The sequence below is a fragment of the Eurytemora carolleeae genome, unplaced genomic scaffold, assembly GCF_000591075.1.
Source record: "Eurytemora carolleeae unplaced genomic scaffold, Eaff_2.0 scaffold768, whole genome shotgun sequence".
Classification (NCBI taxonomy): Eukaryota; Metazoa; Arthropoda; class Copepoda; order Calanoida; family Temoridae; genus Eurytemora; species Eurytemora carolleeae.
The window spans coordinates 44,243-69,618 of NW_019396673.1; the positions used below are offsets into that span (position 1 = coordinate 44,243).

Below are 25,376 nucleotides of genomic sequence, written 5' to 3' on the forward strand. Positions count from 1 at the left end.
ATAATAAAATAATGATAATAATGATAATGATGATGATGATAATGATGATGATGATGATGATGATGTTGATGATGTTGACGATGATGTTAATGATGATGATGATGATGATAATAATGATGATGATGATGTTGATGATGTTGACGATGATGTCAATGATGATGATAATGACGATGATGATGATGATGATGATGATGATGTTATTCAACACTCACATCTCATATCTTTAATCCACTTCACCATTTCTGCCGGAGTCAGATTTAATCTTTAGTAAGCCAATCAAACCCAGGGATTAGATTTTATGAACAATGAGGAGTAGTTGAACTACGTTTGACAAAGTTAGACAAATTCTCTTGTGAGCCGGATCAAGTTAGTCTATGTAGTCTTTGCAGTTCAGCTGCTTCTCTTAAAGCTTAGCATCTCTGACAATGTTTAGTTTTTCATTGATATTTTATCTTAGAACGAATTTCAAACATTTTAAAATCAGTTTTTTTTAGAAACTATAAAATCGTGACGTTTAAATGTTTTTTTTTAAACTGTTGCATCAAATTAAATTTACAGTCCTTCAACAGAAAAGAACTTGACGTAATAAGATTTAAAAACTGTTCGAAATTGTTGCAACCAATAAGATTAAAAAATGTTTAACAGAAAAAAATCTATACATTTTCTTTTGTTAAATTGTGGTATATGCCGAAGAATTTATTTATTTTGAAAACCCGACATTAAAAAAGGTTATGGAATGTAGCTAGATTTTTGGAATATTGAAAAATTCTTTGAATCTTTTGTAAAACTAAATATTTTAAATTTCTTATTGATTTTTTAAACTTCACTTGTTTTTAATTTATCTATTTCAAGGAAAGTTTCCTTTAACCATGGGACTTTCATTAAAGTGAATAATTATTATTATAATGATTCGTTTACCATGAAGTTTAGAATAAATTTAATTATATGCTTTGATTGAACTCTGTTAAGTTGTTCTGTAGAAAAATGAGAAAATATTTACAGTTGTCCCTCTTCCAAGGTGGTACAGTAAGGTTAGATACGCTGAATACGATCATTGTATCTGGAAATGTCATCTTCATAGCAATCCGGACACTCAAAATCCTCATATGGCGTGAGTGTGTAAGTACTTTCTCCGCTTGTCAGCTGTAAAAAGAAAATTCTTCCCCCCTCTTACCAGTAACGTTTTCACTTCATTTCCCGCCAATGATCAGTTACGGCAAATGAGGATTTTAAGTACCTATACTATGAAGACGACATTTCTAGTACATTGAAGAGTATCTAACCTTACTATACAACCTTGCCTTCTTCACTGTTCATCTTGCAGACATGTAACAGGCTCATCATACAGTTTTCCAGCCTTTACAATTTGCATAAAATCGTCACACAATTTGGTTGTTTACTGGGATATCCTGTACAAGATTTCAAGTTTACTGGGAGGGTGTACAAGATTTGAAGTTTACTGGGACGGTGTACAAGATTTGAAGTTTACTGGGACGGTGTACAAGATTTGAAGTTTAATGGGACGGTGTACAAGATTTCAAGTTTACTGGGACATCCTGTACAAGATTTATAGTTTATTGGGACGGTGTAAGAAATTTGAAGTTTACTGGGACATCCTGTACAAGATTTGAAGTCTACTGGGACATCCTGTACAAGATTTGAAGTTTACTGGGACATCCTGTACAAGATTTTAAGTTTACTGGGACATCCTGTACAAGATTTCAAGTTTACTGGGACAGTATACAAGATTTGAAGTTTACTGGGACGGTGTACAAGATTTGAAGTTTACCTGGACGGTGTACAAGATTTCAAGAGTAAATGTTGGTTTTATCTTCTTCTTTTTTCTTTTTTGCTTCTTTCAATTCATTCCCTAGAGTAACTCAATTATTTTACACAATTTAGACTCATTGTATTGTTTTTCTCAGAAATTCTTTTAGGAAGTAGGTCCGGGGGGAGGGAGGGAGGCCAGGGGGTAATGTAAAAAAGTGTAGAAAATAGAAGAAAAACTTAAAATGAAGTGTTGAATCTTTATCAGATGACGAGGAGAGTTCTGAAAAACAAGTTTCTCCAGGTCGGCCTCGACCTGAGGAACCAGCTGACCAGCCAAAAATAGATATAGGACCTGATGAACATCCTCCAGAGAATACCCGACCTCCACTGCATCTGGACAGGATGAGTCCTCTGAAACCAGAGGACATGGATATACCAGAATACAAGGTTAGAAAACTCCACAATCTTAAACAAAAAAACTGTGTATTGCACTTGTTTGTAGGATCATTTTTGAAAGAGTATTTTTCAAAATCCTCGCAAACTTTTCCCGTTGTGTCATATTGAAGTTTAACTTAAAGTGAAGATGTATTAGTTACGTTTTTAAAAAGTATTAAACTAGATAACTTTTATCTTCTATGTAGTTTATTTCTTAAATAATAAGATTGAAATAAAGACAAAATTTTGATAATTTGATAGCTACAAAAAATAAGTACCAAGAACAGACGACTTTAACGTGCACAAAATAAACGGGTGAAAAAAATACTTTTTTTCAAACTTAAACTTAAACTAGGCATTACATTCTAACATGGTTCATTGTGTTTTGTTTAGTGGATTTTGGAAGGTACATAATTACATCTAAATATATACTTTGCTTGTCTCAACTGATCGGGCCCAAATTTTGTATGGAACCTCATTTGATGATTCTAGTGAAGATTTATGAATGGTTAGAATTGAACGACTAAAAAAATCGACTTCTTAAAATCCACGAAAAAAATCGATTAAAGAGCAACAATTAAAAGTTAAAATTGAAGATTGGGGCGCAGCGCTCTGTAAGCCTAGTAATATATACAACGATATGGAATATTACGGGAAATACTATATTATTAACATGCATGATGTGTACACTGTACAGGGTACTTGTAAAAGCAAATATAAACACAGTTTCGACTCTAGCTGTACAGTGAAGGAAAAATCGAACATGAAAAGGATAAGTTTAAGCAAGAAATGAAGTTGAAATAGAAGAAATAAATGTAAAGCAAGAATAATGAGGAAAAACGGCAAAAATCAAATCAAGGAGTTGAGTTCTGGACCCAAGCTCTATTCTTTTATCCCTTTGTCTTTGTATCCCCAAATTTGTAGACCTTAGATATTTCAAACTAAAGATTTGTTTACATGAAATAATCTAAATTAGAAATATGGAATATTTACACCATGTTGCAAAAAGGGGAATAAGAAAAGGAAAAATAAGAATGAATAAATGTACACAAACAACTGAATGAAGGCAAGAATAAGCTTGTATAAGTCCATGTGGTTATTAATATATTAATCTGTTAGCTGATTATTTAATACTGAATAGAAACCTGTATTCTACAGAACTCACTAATCAGTTCCTTAACTCAGGTCTCATTCATACTTTCATGAACATTCTTGGGACATAGAAGAACTAAGAGAACTAGGAGACCTATGAGAACTATGAGAACTAGGAAAACTAGGAGAACTAGGAGAACTAGGAGAACTAGGAGAACTAGGAAAACTAGGAAAGCTAGGAGAACTAGGAGAATTTGGAAAATGAGTTAACAGAACTCGAGTTAAATAAAAAAAATTTACTGAGTAGATTACCAAGTTTTCTAGTTTCTCTAAACCTGTAAGAAATCTGAACAATCTACAAAGAAATTGTTTTCTTCTCGTTAGTTCCTTTTCTTTACAAGAAAAAAGAACAAGATTGTATAAATCATAAATCCTATTTTTAGTTCTATTTTCTGAGTTTACTAGTCCAAGAGAAATGTGTAGATTAAGATATGTAGATCTTGCTGCATAATTAATCATGCTATCTTGATATTAACATTATTGATCGTATTACTTCTGAAGAACCATCAGATATATATATATAAACATTCATAGCTTAGATTACTAATCAGGATATAGGAAACATATGAGTGTATGTATGTCGTGTATATATATGTTTTATGTATACAAATGTAATTTATGTAGTATGTACGGCTCTAGGTAAATCTACAATAAAGTGTGTGTCTGGTTAACCATATGTATACTCGGCTATATATATGTATATATAATATATATAAATATGTATGTATAATATGTATATGTAAATATATAATCCATTTGTGCCGTCTTGGTTGATTTTAAAGCCTGGATTACTATTACAGGATAGAGCCTGGTATATGAAGAAAGGGGAATTGTTGCCTGTGAAAACTAAACCTGGAGAAGGTAAATAATACTATTCAACCATTCATCCTCACGTTCTTTCCTTCATTCCACCATTTATCCTTTCCTTCATTCCACCATTTATCCTTTCCTTCATTCCACCATTTATCCTTTCCTTCATTCCACCATTTATCCTTTTATTCATTCCACCATTCATCCTTTTCTTCATTCCATCATTCATCCTTTTATTCATTCCATCATTCTTTTATTCATTCCACCATTTCTCCTTTTTTCATTCCACCATTCATCCTTTTATGCATTCCACCATTCATCCTTTTATTCATTCCGCCATTCATCCTTTTATGCATCCTACCATTCATCCTTTTATTCATTCCACCATTTATCCTTTTATTCATCGTACCATTTATCCATTAATCATCTATAGTTGTAATCTATCTATTAATAATCTATATTCTAGATGTAATCTATCTATTAATAATCTATATTTTAGATGTAATCTATCTATTAATTATCCATATTTTAGATGTAACCCATCCATTAATAATTCATATTCTAGATGTGATCCATCAATTAATAATCCATATTCTAGATGTAATCCATCCATTAATAATAATATTCTAGATGTAATCCATCCATTAATAATTCATATTCTAGATGTAATCCATCCATTAATAATTCATATTCTAGATGTAATCCATCCATTAATAATTCATATTCTAGATGTAATCCATCCATTAATAATTCATATTCTAGATGTAATCCATCCATTAATAATTCATATTCTAGATGTGATTCATCTATTAATAATCCGTATTCTAGATGTAATCTATCCATTAATAATCCATATTCTAGATGTTATCCATCCATTAATAATTCATATTATAGATGTAATCCATCCATTAATAATCCTTATTCTAGATGTAATCCATCCACCTATTTGGCCCGAAAATCTACCCTTTGAGGATAGAATCCCAGGTATTTTTAGGGATTTATATGTTAAAGGATTTTAATATTTAGGGATTTGTATGTTAAGAGATTGATAAGTTTAAGCACTGATAAGTTTAGTTATTGATATGTTCAGGGATTAATATGTTTTTGGATTGTTGTATTAGGAATTGTTATCTTTAGAGATTTTTGTATTAAGGAATTGTTATGCTTAGGGATTGTTGTATTTAGGAATTGTTATGTTTAGGGATTGTTGTATTGACGAATTGTTATCTTTAGCGATTGTTTTATTAAAGAATAGTTATGTTTAGGGATTTTTGTATTTAGGAATTGTTATGTTTAGGGATTGTTGTATTAAGGAATTGTTATGTTTAGGGATTGTTGTATTAGGAATTGTTATGTTTAGGGATTGTTGTATTAAGAATCATTATCTTTAGAGATTGCTGTATTAGGAATTGTTATGTTTAGGGATTGTTGTTTTAGGAATTGTTATGTTTAGGGATTGTTGTATTAAGGTATTGTTATGTGTAGGGATTGTTGTATTTAGGAATTGTTATGTTTAGGGATTGTTGTATTTAGGAATTATTATTTTAAGATATATGTTTTATTTAATGATTTTTGTATTTCAAAATTAATATTTTTATCACTTGCGATGCTCAATTCTTATTATAATGATTAGACAGACCCGTCAACTTTCCTAGATTTAGTTTTAAAAGCTTGTTTTAATGTAAAAATTTAATATAGAATCTGAATAATTTATTTTAGAACCGCAACAATTTTACTTATGTTTACTAATTGTTTACTGATGTTTACTAATTGTTTACTGATGTTTACTAATTGTTTACTGATATTTACTAATTGTTTACTGATGATGTTTACTAATTGTTTACTGATGTTTACTAATTGTTTACTGGTGTTTACTAATTGTTTACTGATGTTTACTAATTGTTTACTGACGTTTACTAATTGTTTACTGTTGTTTACTAATTGTTTACAAGTTTAAAAATGTGCAAAAATATCGCAAACATTTCTTAGCATCATAATCTTGTAATTTTGTGAATATATGTTTATCTAGAACAACTGATGTATGTGCCAAGCTCCGTTCCAGAAAACCAGGAAGAGACGGAGACTCCGTTAAAGAAAATACTGCTCTGGAACGGAGCCTCGTCCTGGGGAGGTAAGGATAAAAAAAACTACAAGATTGCACAATGAAGGGTTGTAAGGAAAGATTATATTTGTACAGAAATGGGAAATAGTCAAGCATAGTTTTCAATGTAAACCCTATGTTCATCTATCTAATATTATAATAATTATCTCGCTTACATTTATCAGTTAAATATTTCATTTTCAACCATTTTGCAATTTATCGATTGTAGCGAATAATGTAGGAATGGGCAACCATTCCTTAACAATCGGAGGTTTTGAAAAGAAATGAAGTTTTTGCTACAAATTTAATATCTATCTCTCAACTGATATTTCTAACTACGCATTATGTTATATTAATTGAAATATAAAAAATTGAGTTTGTTGCAAAGTCTTTATTCTGTTCTGGAAAATATCCTTAACGTAGAGAAAGGCAATAAGTTATCAAAGAATATAATTGGATGGTTGAAGTAAAACAGACTGGAAATAAAAGATGTAATTAAACCAATTTTTCACTAAATATATTAATAAAAATACACACACACACCCATAAATATATATCCATAAATTATAGATAAACAGTCATATTCAGAAAGATCCGGAATTAATTTATAATTAATCAGACAACTTTACAATATAACTTTATAAATATGATTAATGAAACGATAATAAAAACCCTACTCCTGCCAATCCCAAAATGTGATCTCCCTTTATTGTGCGTTTAAAATTACCAAGGATAAATATGTAAAGTCGTCTGGTTAATTGTCAATTATTTTCGGGTTATCCTGGTTTTGACTGTATATATATATATATAAATATATATACCTGGAAGGGGTGTATTCTTGAAGGAGAAGTGTCCTGTATCCTCCTGTATATATATATATATATGCATATATCCTAGGTTTAGTACCTGGAAGAGGTGTATTCTTGAAGGAGAAATGTCCTGTATCCTCCTGTGTTATTTCCTCTAATCGAGCTGAAGCAGATTCATCAGATCTCATACTTTTCAAGGTATACATTAAAACACTTAATTACTTTAAATGCGGGAAAACTCATTCAGCGAAAAAAAATTGGACCTTAAGCTTCTGATTCTGATTTGGAGTTCACTATAAAGGAAGTTTAATTTAAATAGCTATCAAAAATGTCTCTAAACCATGTCAAGCTAAAGTAAATTGCTTAAAAGATGTTTTAATCATCTTATTAAAGAATATTTTGTAATTTTATATGTAACCTGCAGGTCATTTTCTCATACTTGTATGTAAAATTAAAACTAAAGGAACTACGAGGTCTCTAAGTCGTACCTTTCTGTATGTTTGAGGAAAATAGAAAGTTTGAATTTCTGAAAGTCTGTCAGTTTGATTTTACAAAATGCGACAACAGAGTTTCAAGATTAAGATTTTCCATTTTTATTGAACCATAAAACCATTCTACGGAAGAAAGATTCTTAAAACTTTGATTATACAATGTAAAAAGTTTGTATAAAACACTACAGAATTCCAGTAAGCAGGTATTATTTTTAATACGAGATTTGAATACAGAATTAAAAAGAAATTAAAGGGACTGTAAGCGTAATTTCAATTGACCCCCCATGTAAAGATTACACTGACCGATTTACCACAGTATCCTTGAAAGCTTTTTCTGATCCGTGTTTTTGTTTATAAACAGTTTTTTTTCTTTCATTTGTGGTTTCGCTGCAAAAGTAAGTGACTTTAGCATTTCTTGTTTATAAGACAAAATGAGGTGATTATCAGAATTAAACGCTTTTCGAGTCTTCCAAATTTAGATTATATTACAGTTTCAAGGGTATCATTGTAAATCAGGTAATGCCAATGCCATCTTTGCATGGATATTGCACTTGAATATACTCTTACAGTCCCTTTTGGAAGACTATATAGAACCCGTGTACTCTGGTCAAGCACCTCTGCCCCTTTAGTACATGTAAATTCAACCTATATGAAGCATAAAGTCTGACCGCGCCAACCTTGTTGCACCGGCTAGTCCTGTCCATAGCGCTAGGTACGGTACAAACTGGGACCGGAAAAATTGACCCGGCTCGGAAATTCAAATGTACTACAGCTGCCCGTGTGGTATTCTAGAAAGTTCCAAAAATATTTTATCTGTTCTTTCCATTATTGTGTTTTTTTAGATCATAAATTCTGTTAGAGATTCCTCAACTTTTCTAATTAAATCAAACTTCAATATATTTTATGCTTTGAAAGAATAATAAATTAGTTCAATCTTAAATATTTTACCTTTTTTAAAAAGGCCGCCGAACATATCTATTAAATCCAAAAATATATAAAAATTACCTAGTAAACATTTTCTAGTCATAACTACTTTTGTAGCGTAATTAAAATCACGAAATGAAATCACAATATAAGTTTCTTAGTCCCTATATCTTTGGAATCTGGTGGTGTAAACCTTTTAAACTTATGTTATTTAATCTAACAGTATTCATAGTTTGAAATATAAGGTTTAAATAATTTCTTTGTTAATTCCAAATTTGGATGAAATATTTTGTGGGAGATTGATATTGCTTTTAGTGATCTAGAAAATAAAATGCTTTTACTGTATTGTAAATTGAATTTATTATTTGTGCTCTCAGCAATCTCTTTTTATATTTTCTTTTATTAACAATTTGTTATTTAGGATCATTTCTCAACGCCAAGCATGCTTCGGTCCTCAAACCAAATATGGATGTTGTACTTACTAGGTTAGATTTACCTCAAACCAAATATGGATGCTTTACTTACTAGGTTAGATTTACCTCAAACCAAATATGTTACTAGGTTAGATTTACCTCAAACCAAATATGGATGTTGTACTTACTAAGTTAGATTTACCTCAAACCAAATATGAATACTATACTTACTAGGTTAGATTTACCTCAAACCAAATATGGATGCTGTACTTACTAGGTTAGATTTACCTCAAAATTCAAAGAAGATAATTCTAACATTTTTTCCATAATATCGAAAAATCGGAAAAATTTCAAAAAGTGTGAATATTTTGTTTTAATATAATATATTTAAAAATAACCCCTGACAACCATATATTTTAGAATGCCCCTTTAAAAATATATATTCAGAATGGGCCCTTACAAATATATATTTATATCTTAGAATGCCTCCTTACAAATATATATTTTAGAATGCCCCTTACAAATGTATATTTTAGAATGCCCCCTTACAAAGATATATTTTAGTATGCCACCTTACAAATATATATTTTAGAATGCCCCCTGCACACACAAATATTTCGGGAACAGGATATATTTAATTGGACTGCCACCTACAGGTAAATATAATTAACACTATAATATACATGTGAGGGAGTTCATTTATCATACTGTTATGTATATTGATTGCATATTAATGATATGTCACAAGAAATCCAGGGAGATTCCTGTATCTCTTACTTTATTTCATCATTAATTTCTTGAAAGTAGACTTTTCATGTTTTAAAAGTACTTATTTTTAATCATGTTCGTAACCTGATGTAGTAGTTTTTTGATAATTTTAAACAAAGAACTTTGCTAGATCAGATAGTCAGAGTAAAACAACTAATTCTGAAAACGTATCCATCTCCAAAGTAGGAGTTTTGAACGTCGAATTTGCGCTCTAACTCAGGATTTACAGATCTTTAAAAAGTTTAATATGTCTCAAATGAATCCGAAAGAAGTTTTCCACAACACTGCATACTCAGTTCAACTTCCTTACATAGCCGGCCACTCCCTTTAATGAGTTTACTATTACAAAATACAATACTTGTATGCCTTATCATCTCAATATATTCGATAGCTATATAGATGCAGATAAAATGTATAATTGGACTTTGACAATCTTGTTTTTGACATGTTTGACAAATTATTCAAAGAATAAAAACTTTAAGTTTTCGAATTGATTTTATTCAATGTTTGTCATTGTTTTATAACTGAGTAATGTATTTGCGATGTAAGCTAAGCATACATACAATTGAGTGTATTCTTTTTGATATCAATATTAGAGAATATCTTTTTTGTATATAAATCTCATCTATATATACATATATGTAGTAATCTCTGTTTGGGTGCTTTTGTTAATTTGTTTGTATCTCTGACCATTTTTGAGTTGTAAACTCGGTAGAACCATGGGGAATTTTTTTTAGCTTGGTTCTTAGCGGATCAGGTTTACTTTAATCTGGAAATTTTTCCTTCCGGGCAAAGCTGGGTTCCCAAGATAGTTTGCTTTATATTATATTAGAACCCAGCCGTGCCTGGAAATACAAATTTCCTTATAAAAATACACCCCTTCAATGTTTTAACCAGGCTAAGAAGGAAGAACATTTCCTTCTGACAAACGAGTCCCCAAGCTGTCAAATTTTCTGGCATATCGAACAAGAGGTTCATGAGTTATTATCAGACAAATATATTTCCCCACTAGCTTGGGAACCCAGTTTTCCCTGGAAAATAAGCTTTCCTTATAAAAGTCAACCCTCTCAACTTAGAATTTTCAAACCAACCTAAGAACATTCCCGTGGTATTACTCAATTCCACAATTAAAATTTGATGCAAATCTGACAAGGGGCTCCAGAGTTATGGTTCTGACATCCAAACAGACAAACAGACGAACAGAGTTGCTACCTTTTATAATATGTATAATTTAATTATATATATTTTATATTTGTATTAGGTCTGATAGTACAGTTGTTGCACCGTATGAAAGATGGCAGTACTATAACAGTAATGTGAAAAGTATTGAGCAGAAAAGAAACTATGCAGCCAATAAAACTAAACAAGTTGCATGGTTCGTCTCAAACTGCGGAGCCAGGTAAAATCAATCAATCAATAGTCAAACTTGGGTCAATCAAAGGTCAATCGAAAGTCAAACGTGGCCGGGTCAATAAAACGTTAACCTGGGTCATTAGACGGTCAGTCTTCGTTCAATTTAAGTTAACCTCGATGAAATCAAAGGCAAGTCTAGGTTCATTTTTGGGAAACCTCAGGTCAATCAAAGTCCTGCATCTGGTCAATCAAAGGTCAACCTGAGGTCAATCGACGGTCAACCTCAGGTCAATCAAAAGTCAACCTCAAGTCAACCTCGATAAAATCAAAGCTTAACCTTAGGTCATTTTTTGGCAACCCTTGATTAATTTATTGTCAATACACCAGAATCATTAAAAAAGACATAACTGTACATAAGCAGAAAACCAATCACATATATATTATTTCTCTTCAAAACTGAAATCTGTGAACTATGCAAAATATGCAAAATATAAAATGAAAGTCCAAATATTTGAACAATTCATAAAACTTTTATTGAATATCAGACACGGTTCAAAGCACTAAATGTGAACAATGTTAGAACAATGTTAGAACAAGTGCACGAATAATACAATAGAAAACTTCTAATATTTGCAAATACATGTTCCTCATGTTTGGGAATAAAGATGGAAAAATTTATGTTTGTTGGAAATTTAATTGTCATTATTAACGATGTTAGATTGGTAGAATATTTAAATGGTTCAAAGTAACCGAAAACATAAACAAACTCTAATTTAATAAAAGGTATTTGAAATTACGTTTCAATTACAGGAAAATAAGAAAATTTGAGTTTGTGGGAAGGGTGTTCAATTCTTTCCCTATCAAGGGAAGGGACAAGCATTGCCCCTGATTCTAAATTATCTTCATGTTTGCCTAATTTAGGAATGAAAGACTGCAGTATGCCAGAGAACTATCTAAATATATCAATGTAGATATATACGGAGCCTGTGGAACGGAAAGGTACAATTAAAGAAAAATCAGATAACCTTCCAGTCATTTTTAAATGTTTACATTTATCAAGGTTTTTAAAATAAAACTAGTTTCAGTCGTTTTAAAAGAGCTAATTAATACATTCTCTCTTTTAAACTTATTCACTTTAGTCTAATTCTGTTAAAGTTAAAGGTTGCCTGCAAAGAACTTTACAAATAACTTCCTATAAAATATTCAATAATTGAACATAGGGCGCCGTAACATCTACTGTCGATTCCAATTTGAATCACCGATTCAAATTAAGGTTTGAATCGGTGTTTAAAATGTGTAATGGCGTTTGGCAGTTCATTAAATTCGGTCTCTATATACGCCATAACTTTTGTATCCGAAATTAAATAAATGAATAAATATTGCAGATGTCCCCGAGCTGAGAGCTCTAAATGTTTTAACATGTTGAACACTGATTACAAGTTCTACCTCGCATTCGAGAACAGCAACTGCAAGGACTACATCACAGAGAAGTTCTTCGTCAACGGACTAGGGTAAGGAAATTTGGAAATCAGAGAGTTTACAGGAACTGTAGGCATAATTGACAATATGTACCCTTTAACCAACATTTTCCCACAAATTTGTCAAATTATAAATGAATGGACTTTTAGTATTACAATTTCGATGTTTAAACAACATAAATATTCAAGGATAAATTACTTCACTCACCACAAATCTTAAATATCCAATATAATTCCTGGTCCATAGTCGCTGCAGAGAAAATTCAATAAAAGAAAGTTTATGGTTTATTTATTACATATTAAAAAAAAGACAAAATATATATATATATTAGCCTCTCCAGAAAATACTTAAAGGGGCTGTTAAGGTATATTAAAGTTTTCGAATAACTTGGATACAGTTTTGTAATAATTTCTCAGAAAATGTCGAGGCTTTAGCCCAAAACTACCTTTCATTTTACCTTTAAACCCCCTTGAAGAGATTAGTTTGAGTTGATTGCTCGTCTAGATAGATTTGAATCAAATACAGTACAAATAATTCTTTAAATCAGGTGCCATTTTTTTGTCAAAACAATGAGGGATTAAATTTAAGCCATTTTAATTGAGTACTCATGCTTTATCAAAAAATATGTAGATTGTAGAATGATAAACCTATGAATTTCTAATTGCAACATAAAATTAATTTGTAAAAGTTTTTTTTTCATTTAATTTTCTTAAACCTGCAAACTCAGTCAAGACATTAGAAAATGGATAATTTTATAGGATAGCTTAATACCTGCATATAAACCCTAGTCTTTATATCTTTAATAAATAATAAATATTGAATATTGGAAACAAGCTGAAACCTCAGAAAATAGATATTTTAAAACTATCGAACATTGAGGCATATTTATACACGATTGGAGAGCTGTAACACGTGACAATCTATATAATTTGTTGGACGTGTTTTCCATTTTTTATTGTATTTCCTTGTTTTTAACTATTTCCCCTGTATTTACTAGATGTAAAGCAATGTAGTTGTTAGATCATGATGTAGTTTTAAACTATTTCCCCTGTATTTACTCGAAGTAAAACAATGTAGTGGTTTAGATCATGATGTAGTTTTAAACTATTTCCCCTTTATTTACTAGAAGTAAAGCAATGTAGTGGTTAGATCATGATGTAGTTTTTAACTATTTCCCCTGTATTTACTAGAAGTAAAACAATGTAGTGGTTAGATCATGATGTAGTTTTTAACTATTTCCCCTGTATTTACTAGAAGTAAAAACAATGTAGGGGTTTAGACCATGATGTAGTTTTTAACTATTTCTCCTGTATTTACTAGAAGTAAAGCAATGTAGTGGTTAGAGCATGATGTAGTTTTAAATTCCCCTTGTATTGACTAAAAGTTTAATTACCTCTACTCTCTATTTCCTTGTATAAGGATTGTATATTGGATATCCCATTATTGATCTGAAAACAACATACTTATATCACGCAGATAATAAATATCATTTTCTTTTACATTATTGCAATACTCACTTTGCTAGGGTGAGGGATTTAAAAAGAAGAGGGGCATTTAATACAAGATCTTTGTAACTAAAGGGTATGAAAAAAAACCTTACACTTTTTTCTCTCACAGGCTTAATTATTCTATGATCATAATGAAATTAATATCTGCAGTGTTGACCAAATCCGCTAATTTTTAAACCATGTAGTCCTAACATCCTGTAGACATTGTCATATTAATTTTTAAACCATGCAGTCCTAACATCCTGTAGGCATTGTAATATTAATTTTTAAACCATGTAGTCCAACATCCTGTAGACATTGTAATATTAATTTTTAAACCATGTAGTCCTAACATCCTGTAGACATTGTCATATTAATTTTTAAACCATGTAGTCCTAACATCCTGTAGACATTGTCATATTAATTTTTAAACCATGCAGTCCTAACATCCTGTAGGCATTGTAATATTAATTTTTAAACCATGTAGTCCAACATCCTGTAGGCATTGTAATATTAATTTTTAAACCATGTAGTCCTAACATCCTGTAGACATTGTCATATTAATTTTTAAACCATGTAGTCCTAACATCCTGTAGACATTGTAATATTAATTTTTAAACCATGTAGTCCTAACATCCTGTAGGCATTGTAATATTAATTTTTAAACCATGTAGTCCAACATCCTGTAGACATTGTAATATTAATTTTTAAACCATGTAGTCCTAACATCCTGTAGACATTGTAATATTAATTTTTAAACCATGTAGTCCTAACATCCTGTAGACATTGTAATATTAATTTTTAAACCATGTAGTCCAACATCCTGTAGACATTGTAATATTAATTTTTAAACCATGTAGTCCTAACATCCTGTAGACATTGTAATATTAATTTTTAAACCATGTAGTCCTAACATCCTGTAGACATTGTCATATTAATTTCATTCTGATAAAAATAAGCCTGTGAAAGAGAAAAGTGTAAAGTGTTTTTTTTTAACACTCTTTTTATGTTGTAACAACGAATATTTGATGTGAACCCTCTCAGAAACTAGAAAAGACTAATTTTTACAAAAAAATCGATTTTTTATTTATTAATAAAACAATTTTGAATTTATAAATAAAGCAAGGTTATTTATTAAAAAAGATTATCTCTAGTAAATGTACTAAACGCTTTGGATTTATTAGGGCATACAAGTTTCTTTGCAAATATAAAAGGATAATTAACAACAAAAACAATTTTTAAAATGATAATATTAATTGAAATTGATTTAATATTATCAATTTTAAAAAGATAAAAAGATAGAATTTTTGCAATGTGTAAAATTAGTTTTCTTAATATTTAAAGTGTAATCAAATATATTTGTGTTGCTAAACAAAATTTAGTTCAGATCTTCTGACATTACAAGAAAACTTGGCAATTAAATGTCTTTAAATGTCCCTATTTTATCACTCTCGCAAATATTTTCAATTTTGACTGTTCATAAACCTTCCCTGGCCGTGGTTATGTGAGTTGCCATGACAAATTTGGGCTCGTCAGGTTTAGTCGTTTTTATGTCCGCCATACAAAGCATGCATACAGATAAATAGAAAAGATAAAGACCTCTATGTTTGTACAGTGAACAACCCCTTTTTAAGATAATTACTTTCTATGATTATTATGCTGGTTAATTAGTAAAAGTAATTTGCCTTTCATCTTCTACTTGGATGTAAATTGTAAATTGTAAATTGTAAATTTTGTATTACTGATCCCACGAATCTCTGCTGCTAATATTTTGAACAAATAGTTTAAAGTTTAGAATTTTAGAAGTATTTAAATTTAGCAACAAGATACTGTATTCAGAATACATCTAATATTATTTCCCAATATGGTCGTAGAATACTAATTTTAACAATATTGTATACATATATTACAACATTCTATTTATATTCAAATTCTCCCTTGATAAATAAGGTAATTTCTGTCAACAGGAATAATATTAAAAATAGTGTGAATAAAAATTACTCCTTTTTGATAAATCTATCTAGCTAATCGAGCAAGCACCAGGCTCAATCTAAAAGCACTCAAGATCTCTTCAGTGCATTAGAATAATCAGAAAATGAAAATAGATACATAAAGCAAAAATGCAATAAGCAAAGAGGAAATATATTGAATGTCAATCGTTGGTATTACTCTTTTACTGGAATTGTTTGCTGCCAAAAAATGCCCAGCAAGTTAGCAACTTTTTCATCTATATTGTGCTTTTAGAATATCTTCCTTGCAGAAGTGTATATAGAGGGTGGTGATTGGGGTCAGCCCCCTCATGGAAAGCTGTAAGGATTGCCCCCTCCCCATCCCCAACCCCCCTGCCCTTGGACAAAGACACTGATTTTTTACTATACAAATTTGTAATCTTAGCCTCTTTCAAGTTTTATATAATTCTATTTGTAATTATGAATAAATTACGCACTGTAATGCACTGTACTGTATTATTATAAAGGCATGATGTGCTGCCTATTGCAATGGGAGCTCGGTACGAGGACTACTTGCGCGCTGCCCCAGAGAAATCATTTCTCCACGTGGATCAGTTCAAGGATCCAGAAGCACTTGCCGCGTACCTTCATCAACTAGACAAAGACGACGACAAATACAATGAATACTTTCAGGTGAATTAATAGTTTCCCTCCTAGTAAATATATTCAGCTGCTGCCTTGAAGTTAAGTGTAGCTTAAAGCACACAGTGTATTGTAATACTTTCATGTGTTAAAATAATTTGTTACCCGTCACCATACAGGGAAATTTAAGAGTATCGATGAGCAAAACCTTTTAGTTTGTTTTGAGTTTTGAGTTTGTATGGATATCAATAAAATAAAACAGATAATAGTCAGCAAATCCTGAATGTGAATGTACCATTTATTAATAGAAAATATTGGTTTAACAAAAAATTACTTCACTTCTTTAAAGAAGCCAGGTTTCCGAAACTGGGTTTAATATTAATACTCTGTATTAAGTTTCAAGTCCAAGAGCAAAGTTTGAACATGGTAAACGACTCCACACAATGCAGACATATACCACCAGTTGACTAAACTCTTTGTAAAGAATTTTAATAAAAATTCCTCGCAAATAGTCAAATATTTTACACAAAATGTGAACTATAATATTAAGATTAAAATTCCACAACAACATTTTAAGTGGCTACTCGGGCTTTTATCCAAAAACTTACGGAAAAAAGTTTCTCAAAAACAGCATGGAGACAAAGAAGCACACTTAAAAAATGAAAAATGTTTAAATCAAAATGGAAATACATACCTACCATTACCTTTAGTGTACATTTACACTTTCAAGTCCTCTTTAGATGATTCTACAGAACTATTACTTTACTGCATACTAAACGTTAAACAAAATCTACTTCTATATTTATCCTGAGTGTTGAAGAAGAACTGTCAAAAACGTGATATCGGCTGTACATTGCATTTCCGGGTTTCTCTGCATAATTTACTTCCGGTCTTTTCCTTGATTTCTCTTGTTCTCTTGTTATTGTATGTATTGTATGTATTGTAGGACTCTTGTTGATTGGATAGTTAATGATCCGTATTTGTCCTCAATCCTCCTTACATATATATACTATCATATATCTAGAAGTATACTGTACACTGTACAGTGGTCCCCACTTAGAAAATATATATACTATCATATATCTAGGAGTATAATTTACACTGTACAGTGGTCTACACTTACATATATATACTATCATATATCTAGGAGTATACTGTACACTGTACAGTCGTCCCTTATTACAAATCTGTACATTTTCATATGAAAGAATAATCTGTGTTTTACATATCAGATGTATATTTGCATATATATATAAATATTATCATGCATAACCTTATGAACTGAATAACAAGAAAAAAATAATAAAACTTCCATTTCATAAAATTTTCCCAATTTAAACGTTATTGTTGTCCTAAATTTTATTAATCTAAGCAAACTAGCCCCAGAGTCAGTCAGAAAGGGCCACACACACACAGAATACCTAACTTAATCACATTTAAAGTGTTACCTGCGGTTCGATGTACGCCCAAATATCTTCTCTGATTTGTAGTACATACATTAACAAAGGAAAAAAGTTGTTCTGAGAAGATTATTTCTTAGAACATGTTTACAAATAGCATCCAACGGGCCAGTGATATGTGTTAACCCGTTTCTAGATCTTTCATGAATAATGAATAATCTTCAGATTACAGTGTAATTCAAGCACTTGTCACTCTCCTACAGTGTAATGGAAGCACTTGTCACTCTCCTACAGTTTAATGCAAGCACTTGTCACTCTCCTAATGTAATTCAAGCACTTGTCACTCTCCTTCAGTATAATGCAAGCACTTGTCACTCTCCTATAATGTAATGCAAGCACTTGTCACTCTCCTACAGTGTAATGCTAGCACTTGTCACTCTCCTATAGTGTAATTCAAGCACTTGTCACTCTCCTTTAGTGTAATGCAAGCACTTGTCACTCTCCTACAGTGTAATGCAAGCACTTTTCACTCTCCTTCAGTGTCATACAAGCACTTGTCACTCTCAAACAGTGTAATGTAATCACTTGTAACTCTCCTACAGTGTAATGTAAGCACTTGTCACTCTCCTACAGTGTAATGCAAGCACTTGTCACTTTCCCATACAGTATAATGCAACTATTTGTCACTCTCCTACAGTGTAATGCAAGCACTTGTCACTCTCATACAGAGAACTTTAAATTACAATGCTTGCAGGGCGCTTTGCGTCCATCTTTTACTTTTAATTGTTGCTCTTTTTCACTTTTTTTGTGGAATTTGAAAAATCGAAATTTTTTTTTAGGCAACATTTTTTTTAAATTCTAACAACCCATGAACATTCCCTGGGATTGTGTGGGGTCCCGCAAAAAATTGGGCCCTTTCGGTTCAGCCTTTTTGACGTTTATTAGTTAAAAACAAACAAACAAATAGCCAAGCAAAATACATAAAGATTTGAATATTCAAAAAACCTAAAAAAATATTTTAGTGGAAGGGAACAGGGGAGTTTGTAAATACTAAATTCTTCTGCAGAGTGTACTTCTACCAATGATATCAACTTAAAGATTTGTTTTCAATACAATGTCTTGAAAAATCGTTTTTAATAAAATCTTTGGGTAAAAAAATTACTGAAGGTAGTTATAATACGCACCACCGGCCCCTAATACAGACCTTCAATTAAAAAAAATTAAATTTTTCATTTGCAATTTTTGCTTTTAGAAATTGATTGAGACATCGAAGAATGAAGACCCTGAAAAATAAAAGACATGAATTAAAATATCTTCAAAAGAAGACTGCTCAGAATCTGAGACGTAGCAAAAAAATATCTTTCCATTTTAAATAGATTGTACACTGTACACTGTACTGCTAGATCATAGGTCTATATTAAATAGATTGTACAATTTACAGCTAGATCATAGGTCTATATTAAATAGATTGTACAATGTACAGCTAGATCATAGGTCTATATTAAATAGATTGTACAATGTACAGCTAGATCATAGGTCTATAATAAATAGATTGTACAATGTACAGCTAGATCATAGGTCTATTAAATAGATTGTACAATGTACAGCTAGATCATAGGTCTATAATAAATAGACTTTACAATGTACAGCTAGATCATAGGTCTATATTAAATAGATTGTACAATGTACCGCTTGATCATAGGTCTATATTTAATAGATTTTACAATGATAGGTTTTCCATGCGCCGATATTTTTTCCAATACGTTATTTCCCGATCTTATTTGGTCCTAGAGATATTAAAAGCACTGGAATTCCATTGCATGGAATCGCGCAGTTTGGAATTGTGTGAAATTTAATGGAATTTCGTGGAATTATTTAGGGCTTGCAATTGCTCGAAAGTAAAATCTGTTGCGTTGGAATCCCTAGTCTAAACTCTCTACCAACAAGTAAATAGTTTAAGTTGTGTTTTATACTTATTGTTCCTTAAAATGAAAAAACCGCAGGAATTAGATTGGTTGTAAAGTTAAAATTTTTATTTTTTAACTTTTCTAGATTTTTAACAAAACTTTTCATTGTTTGCACTACATGGGGTGTAAGGTTTCATGGTTGCCAGTGTAACCATGCAAAAAAAAAACCAATTCCGGTCGTTTTTATGATAGATTGATAGATAGAAAGTTAGTAAACTATTGAAGAGAATAAATGTTGTGGGTTTTAAACAAATTGATAAATGTCGGAAAGACCTTCAGCAAATTTAATAGATAGATAAATTACGATAGGTATAAACATAATCTTGGATAAACATTTTAAAATTAGTTCTGGCCGGAACCTTAACAGGTTTTAGCACTTTTAAATGGAGATTCACAACAATCTTTGAGAAAATTTTATAATATTTATCTGTATCATTGTTTGTCAACTAATTTCAGTTTTGCAGAAGAGTTCTTTTAGTTTTTTAGCGTTCTCTAGTCATACCTACAACTTGTGATACTATTCAAATGAAACCACATTAAAAACTAGAATGATAATTATGTATATAAAATTATTTATTTAGAAAAATTTCCTTTTACACAATTAGATCTTTTTTTGCATTTGTTACAAATTTTATATTTTGTTATTTGTAATAAGTAGGTTTAGAAAATAAACTTTAAATAATTGCACAAAATAATGTGCGTTTTAACAAGGCAGACATGTGGCCGCTTAATAGCACTAAAACTAGAAAATCTGGTTGCAGTAATAATTCATTCTATTCTTTTCTCTCATTAATTATATAACAAAGATCCCTGTAATTAAGCTTTTATCTGTGATTTAGGGAAATTTGGTGGAAATTTTTCAAACATTGTTTTTATTTTTACTTTTAAATTTTCCACCAAATTTCCATTGTTGTTGAATACTGTATTTTTTTGTGAACATTGTATAGAAAAGTTCATTTTATGTCGAATAAAAATTGATAAAATTTATGGTTTTTATTTTCTAAATCTTTTTTGTTCAATTAAGTAAATTAAGTTTTGGATACAATAAGATTTTAAAGTATTTCTCGTTTGCAGCTAAAAATTCACTTTTAAAATTATTATTATACAATGTATATACATCACAATTCTTCAAAACAATTGATATTTCAAACTTAGATTATCTGATCTAACGGAACTAATAGTTTGAAATATCAAAGGTCTACAACCTTTGGCAGCAAAAATATACGGATAAGAAAATCTGAGATTGTGAATATATAGAAGCGTTGAGTGGACAGTGCAGACATAAAAAGTTGAGGAATTGTGAGTATCTGAAAAGATTGGCATACTAAACTAAACAAAAGATACTATTGCATATTTTATTGTAGATGATATATACTAAAACATATAGAGCTAATTGTATAGTAAAGTAAGCCCCGCAAGGTGTATTTCCACAACCCACGTAGATTTATCGCGGTTCTGTCAATATTTCTGAACGCTGTGACCTTCGATCATAATTTATCCCCTTATACATAATTTTAAATAATTTTTTTTGTTTGCATATACATTTTGAATAAAAAAGTATAAAATAAACAAATCCAGAAGTTTAAAGATTGTAAAAATATTGACAAAAACACATTTGATTTCAAATAAAAGAAACCGAATGCTTCTCTCTCTGTTTAGTTCGGGGTGAACCCTTTCTTTATATGCTCGTACTGAGACAATCCTTCCTGGTTCAGTTCCGGGTCTGTTCGACCATTGTTGAACTTTAGAGTTTAAAGTTTTATCCAAATTCTGATGACATGAAATTATCGTTATCTTATCATCTTCAATACTTGATCTTCAGAATTAATTAACTGAAATATCAAAGGTGTACTTGATGCAGGTTTAGATATGTCATATAATAATAAAAGTAAATGAAGTTTCTTTAATTGTTATTTTTTATCAGTGTTCCCCTTAATTGTTATTAAATGCATTTATATAAAATATATAAAATGCATTTATTGGAACATGAATCAAATATACGGATACACGGTAGTTGCGACCCCATTGTCAATTTTTAGAAAGAAAAATTAGGAATTCTCCACATCAAAAAAAAACAGACAACTTTCAACGGGTAATGAAACCATTTTTCTTGCATCCTATTTTACAAATTACATTAGACATTGTTTAGAATAAAAAATAAATTAAAGTTGAATACTTACATACTTACCAAATTAGGAAACTAAGAAACTAAACTCAAATCTTGAAACTTTGTTTAAGAAAAATAGAAGAGAAGTGTATTCTAGAGAGAACTAACTAACTTTAGCTCACATTATATATTCAACATTTTCTAGAGCTCTGTCTCGCTGGATGTACAGAAAAGGGGTTATTCAAAAGAAAGTCTACAATAAATGTATTTAACACATAAGTCCTTGTTTTAATTTCTGAGAATTGTTTTTTATACCTCCATTTGTAATTTTTTTTCAAAAAGTGCAGAAAAAATGTCAACTGTCTACTGGTTAAACTGTAAATATTTTTATCTGAGTGGTAAAAAGTTAAAAAGTTTTTATTTATTCCTTTTCAAACAAAAGTTTAAATAAACAATTGTTAAAACTATTTTCTTTATGTTCTCATTGTTTAAAGTTTAATCCTGAAATGAAACAAAAAAGAGTTCAATTTAAAAAACTAAAACTTTAAAATCAACAAACAAACAAATAAACAAAGGAGTTGAGGATTAATACAAATCTGTATCCATCCAAACAGCTGATTATTTACAACAATATTTTACCATAAAGGGAATGTGAAAATAGTTTCTATATTAAACGATATATTTACAACACTACTTTATCTTTCTCAGTCTGAGAAAATAATTAAAAAGATAATTTTGTTTTTTTTAGTTTATTTGTGATTTGATTTTTTTGTAAAAGTTGCATACACCAGACGAATGTGATTCGTACAAGAAACTTTATAAATTGAGGGTCACCACCAGAGATTACGTGACACAGACCCTGTAATTAGAAAACTCTACTATAATGAGAAGACTTATAAGCTGTCAATAATACATGAAATCGTTTCGTACACCAACTTTTTGTACCGACTTGCCCATGATTTTGTTTAAATAGATCGATTGTAAATGTACTTTAAAGTTACCCTCCATGTTAAGATGGCAATGCCCGATTTACAACGGTACCCTTGAACCTAAATCTTATCAAAAGTGTGAAAGATTCCGTCGTTTTCTAGATTCGAAAAGTGTCTGATTTCTTCGTTGCTTCTTATGAGCAAGAAATGCGCAAGTCACTTTTGCAGAGAAACCGCAAATGAAAATAAACAGTTTAAAGAAACAAAAACATGGCCACATCTTATTCATACTTGATCGGACAAAGCTTTTAGGTTTTGTAAATCCGGCATTTTAATCTTTACATGGAGGGCCACTTGAAATTATGCTTACAGTCCCTTTAATTTCTATTTAATTCTGTATGCAAATCTCGTATTAAAAATAATATCTGCTTACTGGAATTCTGTAGAGTTTTATACCAACTTTTTACATTGTAAAATCAAAGTTTTAAGAATCTTTTTTCCGAAGAATGGTTTTATGGTTCATATAAGCGGATTTTAGAAATTTTACAATTTTTGCACTAAATAGTTTAAATGTTAATATCTGCAATTGTATAGTTGTATAGCAGTTAACTGGTTTGCTTGCTTTCACAAAGCACTGCATTTGTTTAAATTATTCCAAAATATTTGCATAATATATATATGATAGTGCAAATATCAAGCTGCGGTCTCATTAATACTTAAATTATGTATATGTACTTAATTTACACAATGCACTCAGCATCCCTGTGTCCGAGGTATTATCTTAGCTTTTAGTTGTTGATCTTCTGTATAATTGAAAAATTATCAAATAAAAAATGTCTAAAATTTTATTGCTTTTATTTTAACGGATTTACTCAATTTTTTTGGAGTCAAGAGTTTTTAATAGTGACTCTAGACTGAGAAAGACACACAAAAATCGGTTCAGCTGTTTTTATATACAAACAAACAGACAATTCAAATATATAAAATTATAAATAGATATTTAGAAATGTAAATATTAAGTTTCAGTGTAAAGCTATTCTGGAGTGTTATAATGTTTTTCTCCCTTCTTCTTTAACAACCATGAAATAGCGATTAAAGTAATTAAAGAAAATAAAATGGGAGAAAAGATTAAAAGAAACTAAGATATTGAGAGGGGGTAAAATATTCTCACTGTCTAACAACCAACATGGGCTAAAATAATTTTTGAAAGGAAATGAGTGTTTTCCACAAATTCAGATTTTTTAACCACATTATCTTCGCAACCCAATTGCAATGATGCCGTAGACCTTAGATATTTCAAACTACGAATTCTGTTGGATCTAGAGAAATATAAGTATGAAATATCAAAGGCTTAAAACATCAGGTTTCAAAGATAAAGGAATGAGAAAACTTTAGTTTGTGGCAAAGACTCAATTCCTTTTCGGACGGTTCCTTGAAATGGATAAAAATTGTGTAATTGTGATCAACCTGAAAAATTGAACGAATTGATTCGCAAAATTTATCTTTCTTGTTGTTAACCGAGAGATAAATGATTACTTTTCTGTACCAAAATCCCATTTGCTTTATTTTATTAAATTTAGCCGAACAAATAAGCTTGTAGCTTTATATTAGTTTCTACAAAGTTTTGGTATTTTTTCTTTTCTTTTTTCTCTTTCTGTACTTCCCACTCAACACTATTTAAAAAAGATGCATATATGTTATTTCTAAGTTTTCCTTTTTGATTACTATTGTTTAAATTTTTCTTCTTTTTTCAAGAACTTTATTAAAAGAGCATTAGATTATAAATATATATATGTGTTTTGTGTGTGAAGGTAATCTAACAACCCTGTGGCCGAATTTAATGAATTTAAGCTGGGTCTCAAATCCCTCAAAAACCGGTTTCAATTGAGCGTCGGCTTCAATCTTGGAAAATTGAATACAATTTTAAGTGGAACCATGCATAATTGAGCCCTGGCTCAAATTTAAGCCGAGGCTTAAATTCTTTAAATCCGGCCTCTGTTCGTTTGTTTTATTTTAAACAGAAACCTTATATTATATTTTATATTATTAATTATGTTTTTCGTGAGAACAATTATTTTTGAGTTTTGAAAAAAATGGGTATTTCTTTCGATACTATCATATTTTATCTTAAAAAATGAAAGTTATTAATTTTACAAAAAAGTATAAAAAATTTCGGTTAAATATTTGACCCCTTTACTTTGAATACAAGGTTTCCTTATTACGATTCAAAAAGCTGTAAATTAACAGATTCTGTTTCACTCCAGTATGCCGAGTCCATTAGCGCCTGATCCAACCAGGGTTCAGTCATGTGTTTGTTGTCTAATCTGGACCAACAGAAATAGTATGGAGGTAACATCTATCTTTCTATCTATCTCATTATCCAATCAGAG

The 25,376-nt window shown here is 30.4% G+C and overlaps 1 protein-coding gene across 1 annotated transcript; it reads left to right on the forward strand.

Moving 5' to 3' along the window:
* Positions 1-984: 984 nt before the first annotated feature.
* LOC111707210 (glycoprotein 3-alpha-L-fucosyltransferase A) lies at positions 985-19,068 on the forward strand. Its single transcript, XM_023480269.1, has 13 exons — positions 985-1,031; positions 2,019-2,217; positions 4,158-4,218; positions 5,095-5,151; positions 6,197-6,298; positions 7,166-7,275; positions 8,914-8,977; positions 9,498-9,561; positions 10,935-11,072; positions 11,948-12,025; positions 12,412-12,537; positions 16,469-16,634; positions 19,006-19,068. The coding sequence occupies exons 1-13, from the start codon at positions 985-987 to the stop codon at positions 19,066-19,068; spliced, it is 1,275 nt and encodes a 424-aa protein (XP_023336037.1).
* Positions 19,069-25,376: the final 6,308 nt, after the last annotated feature.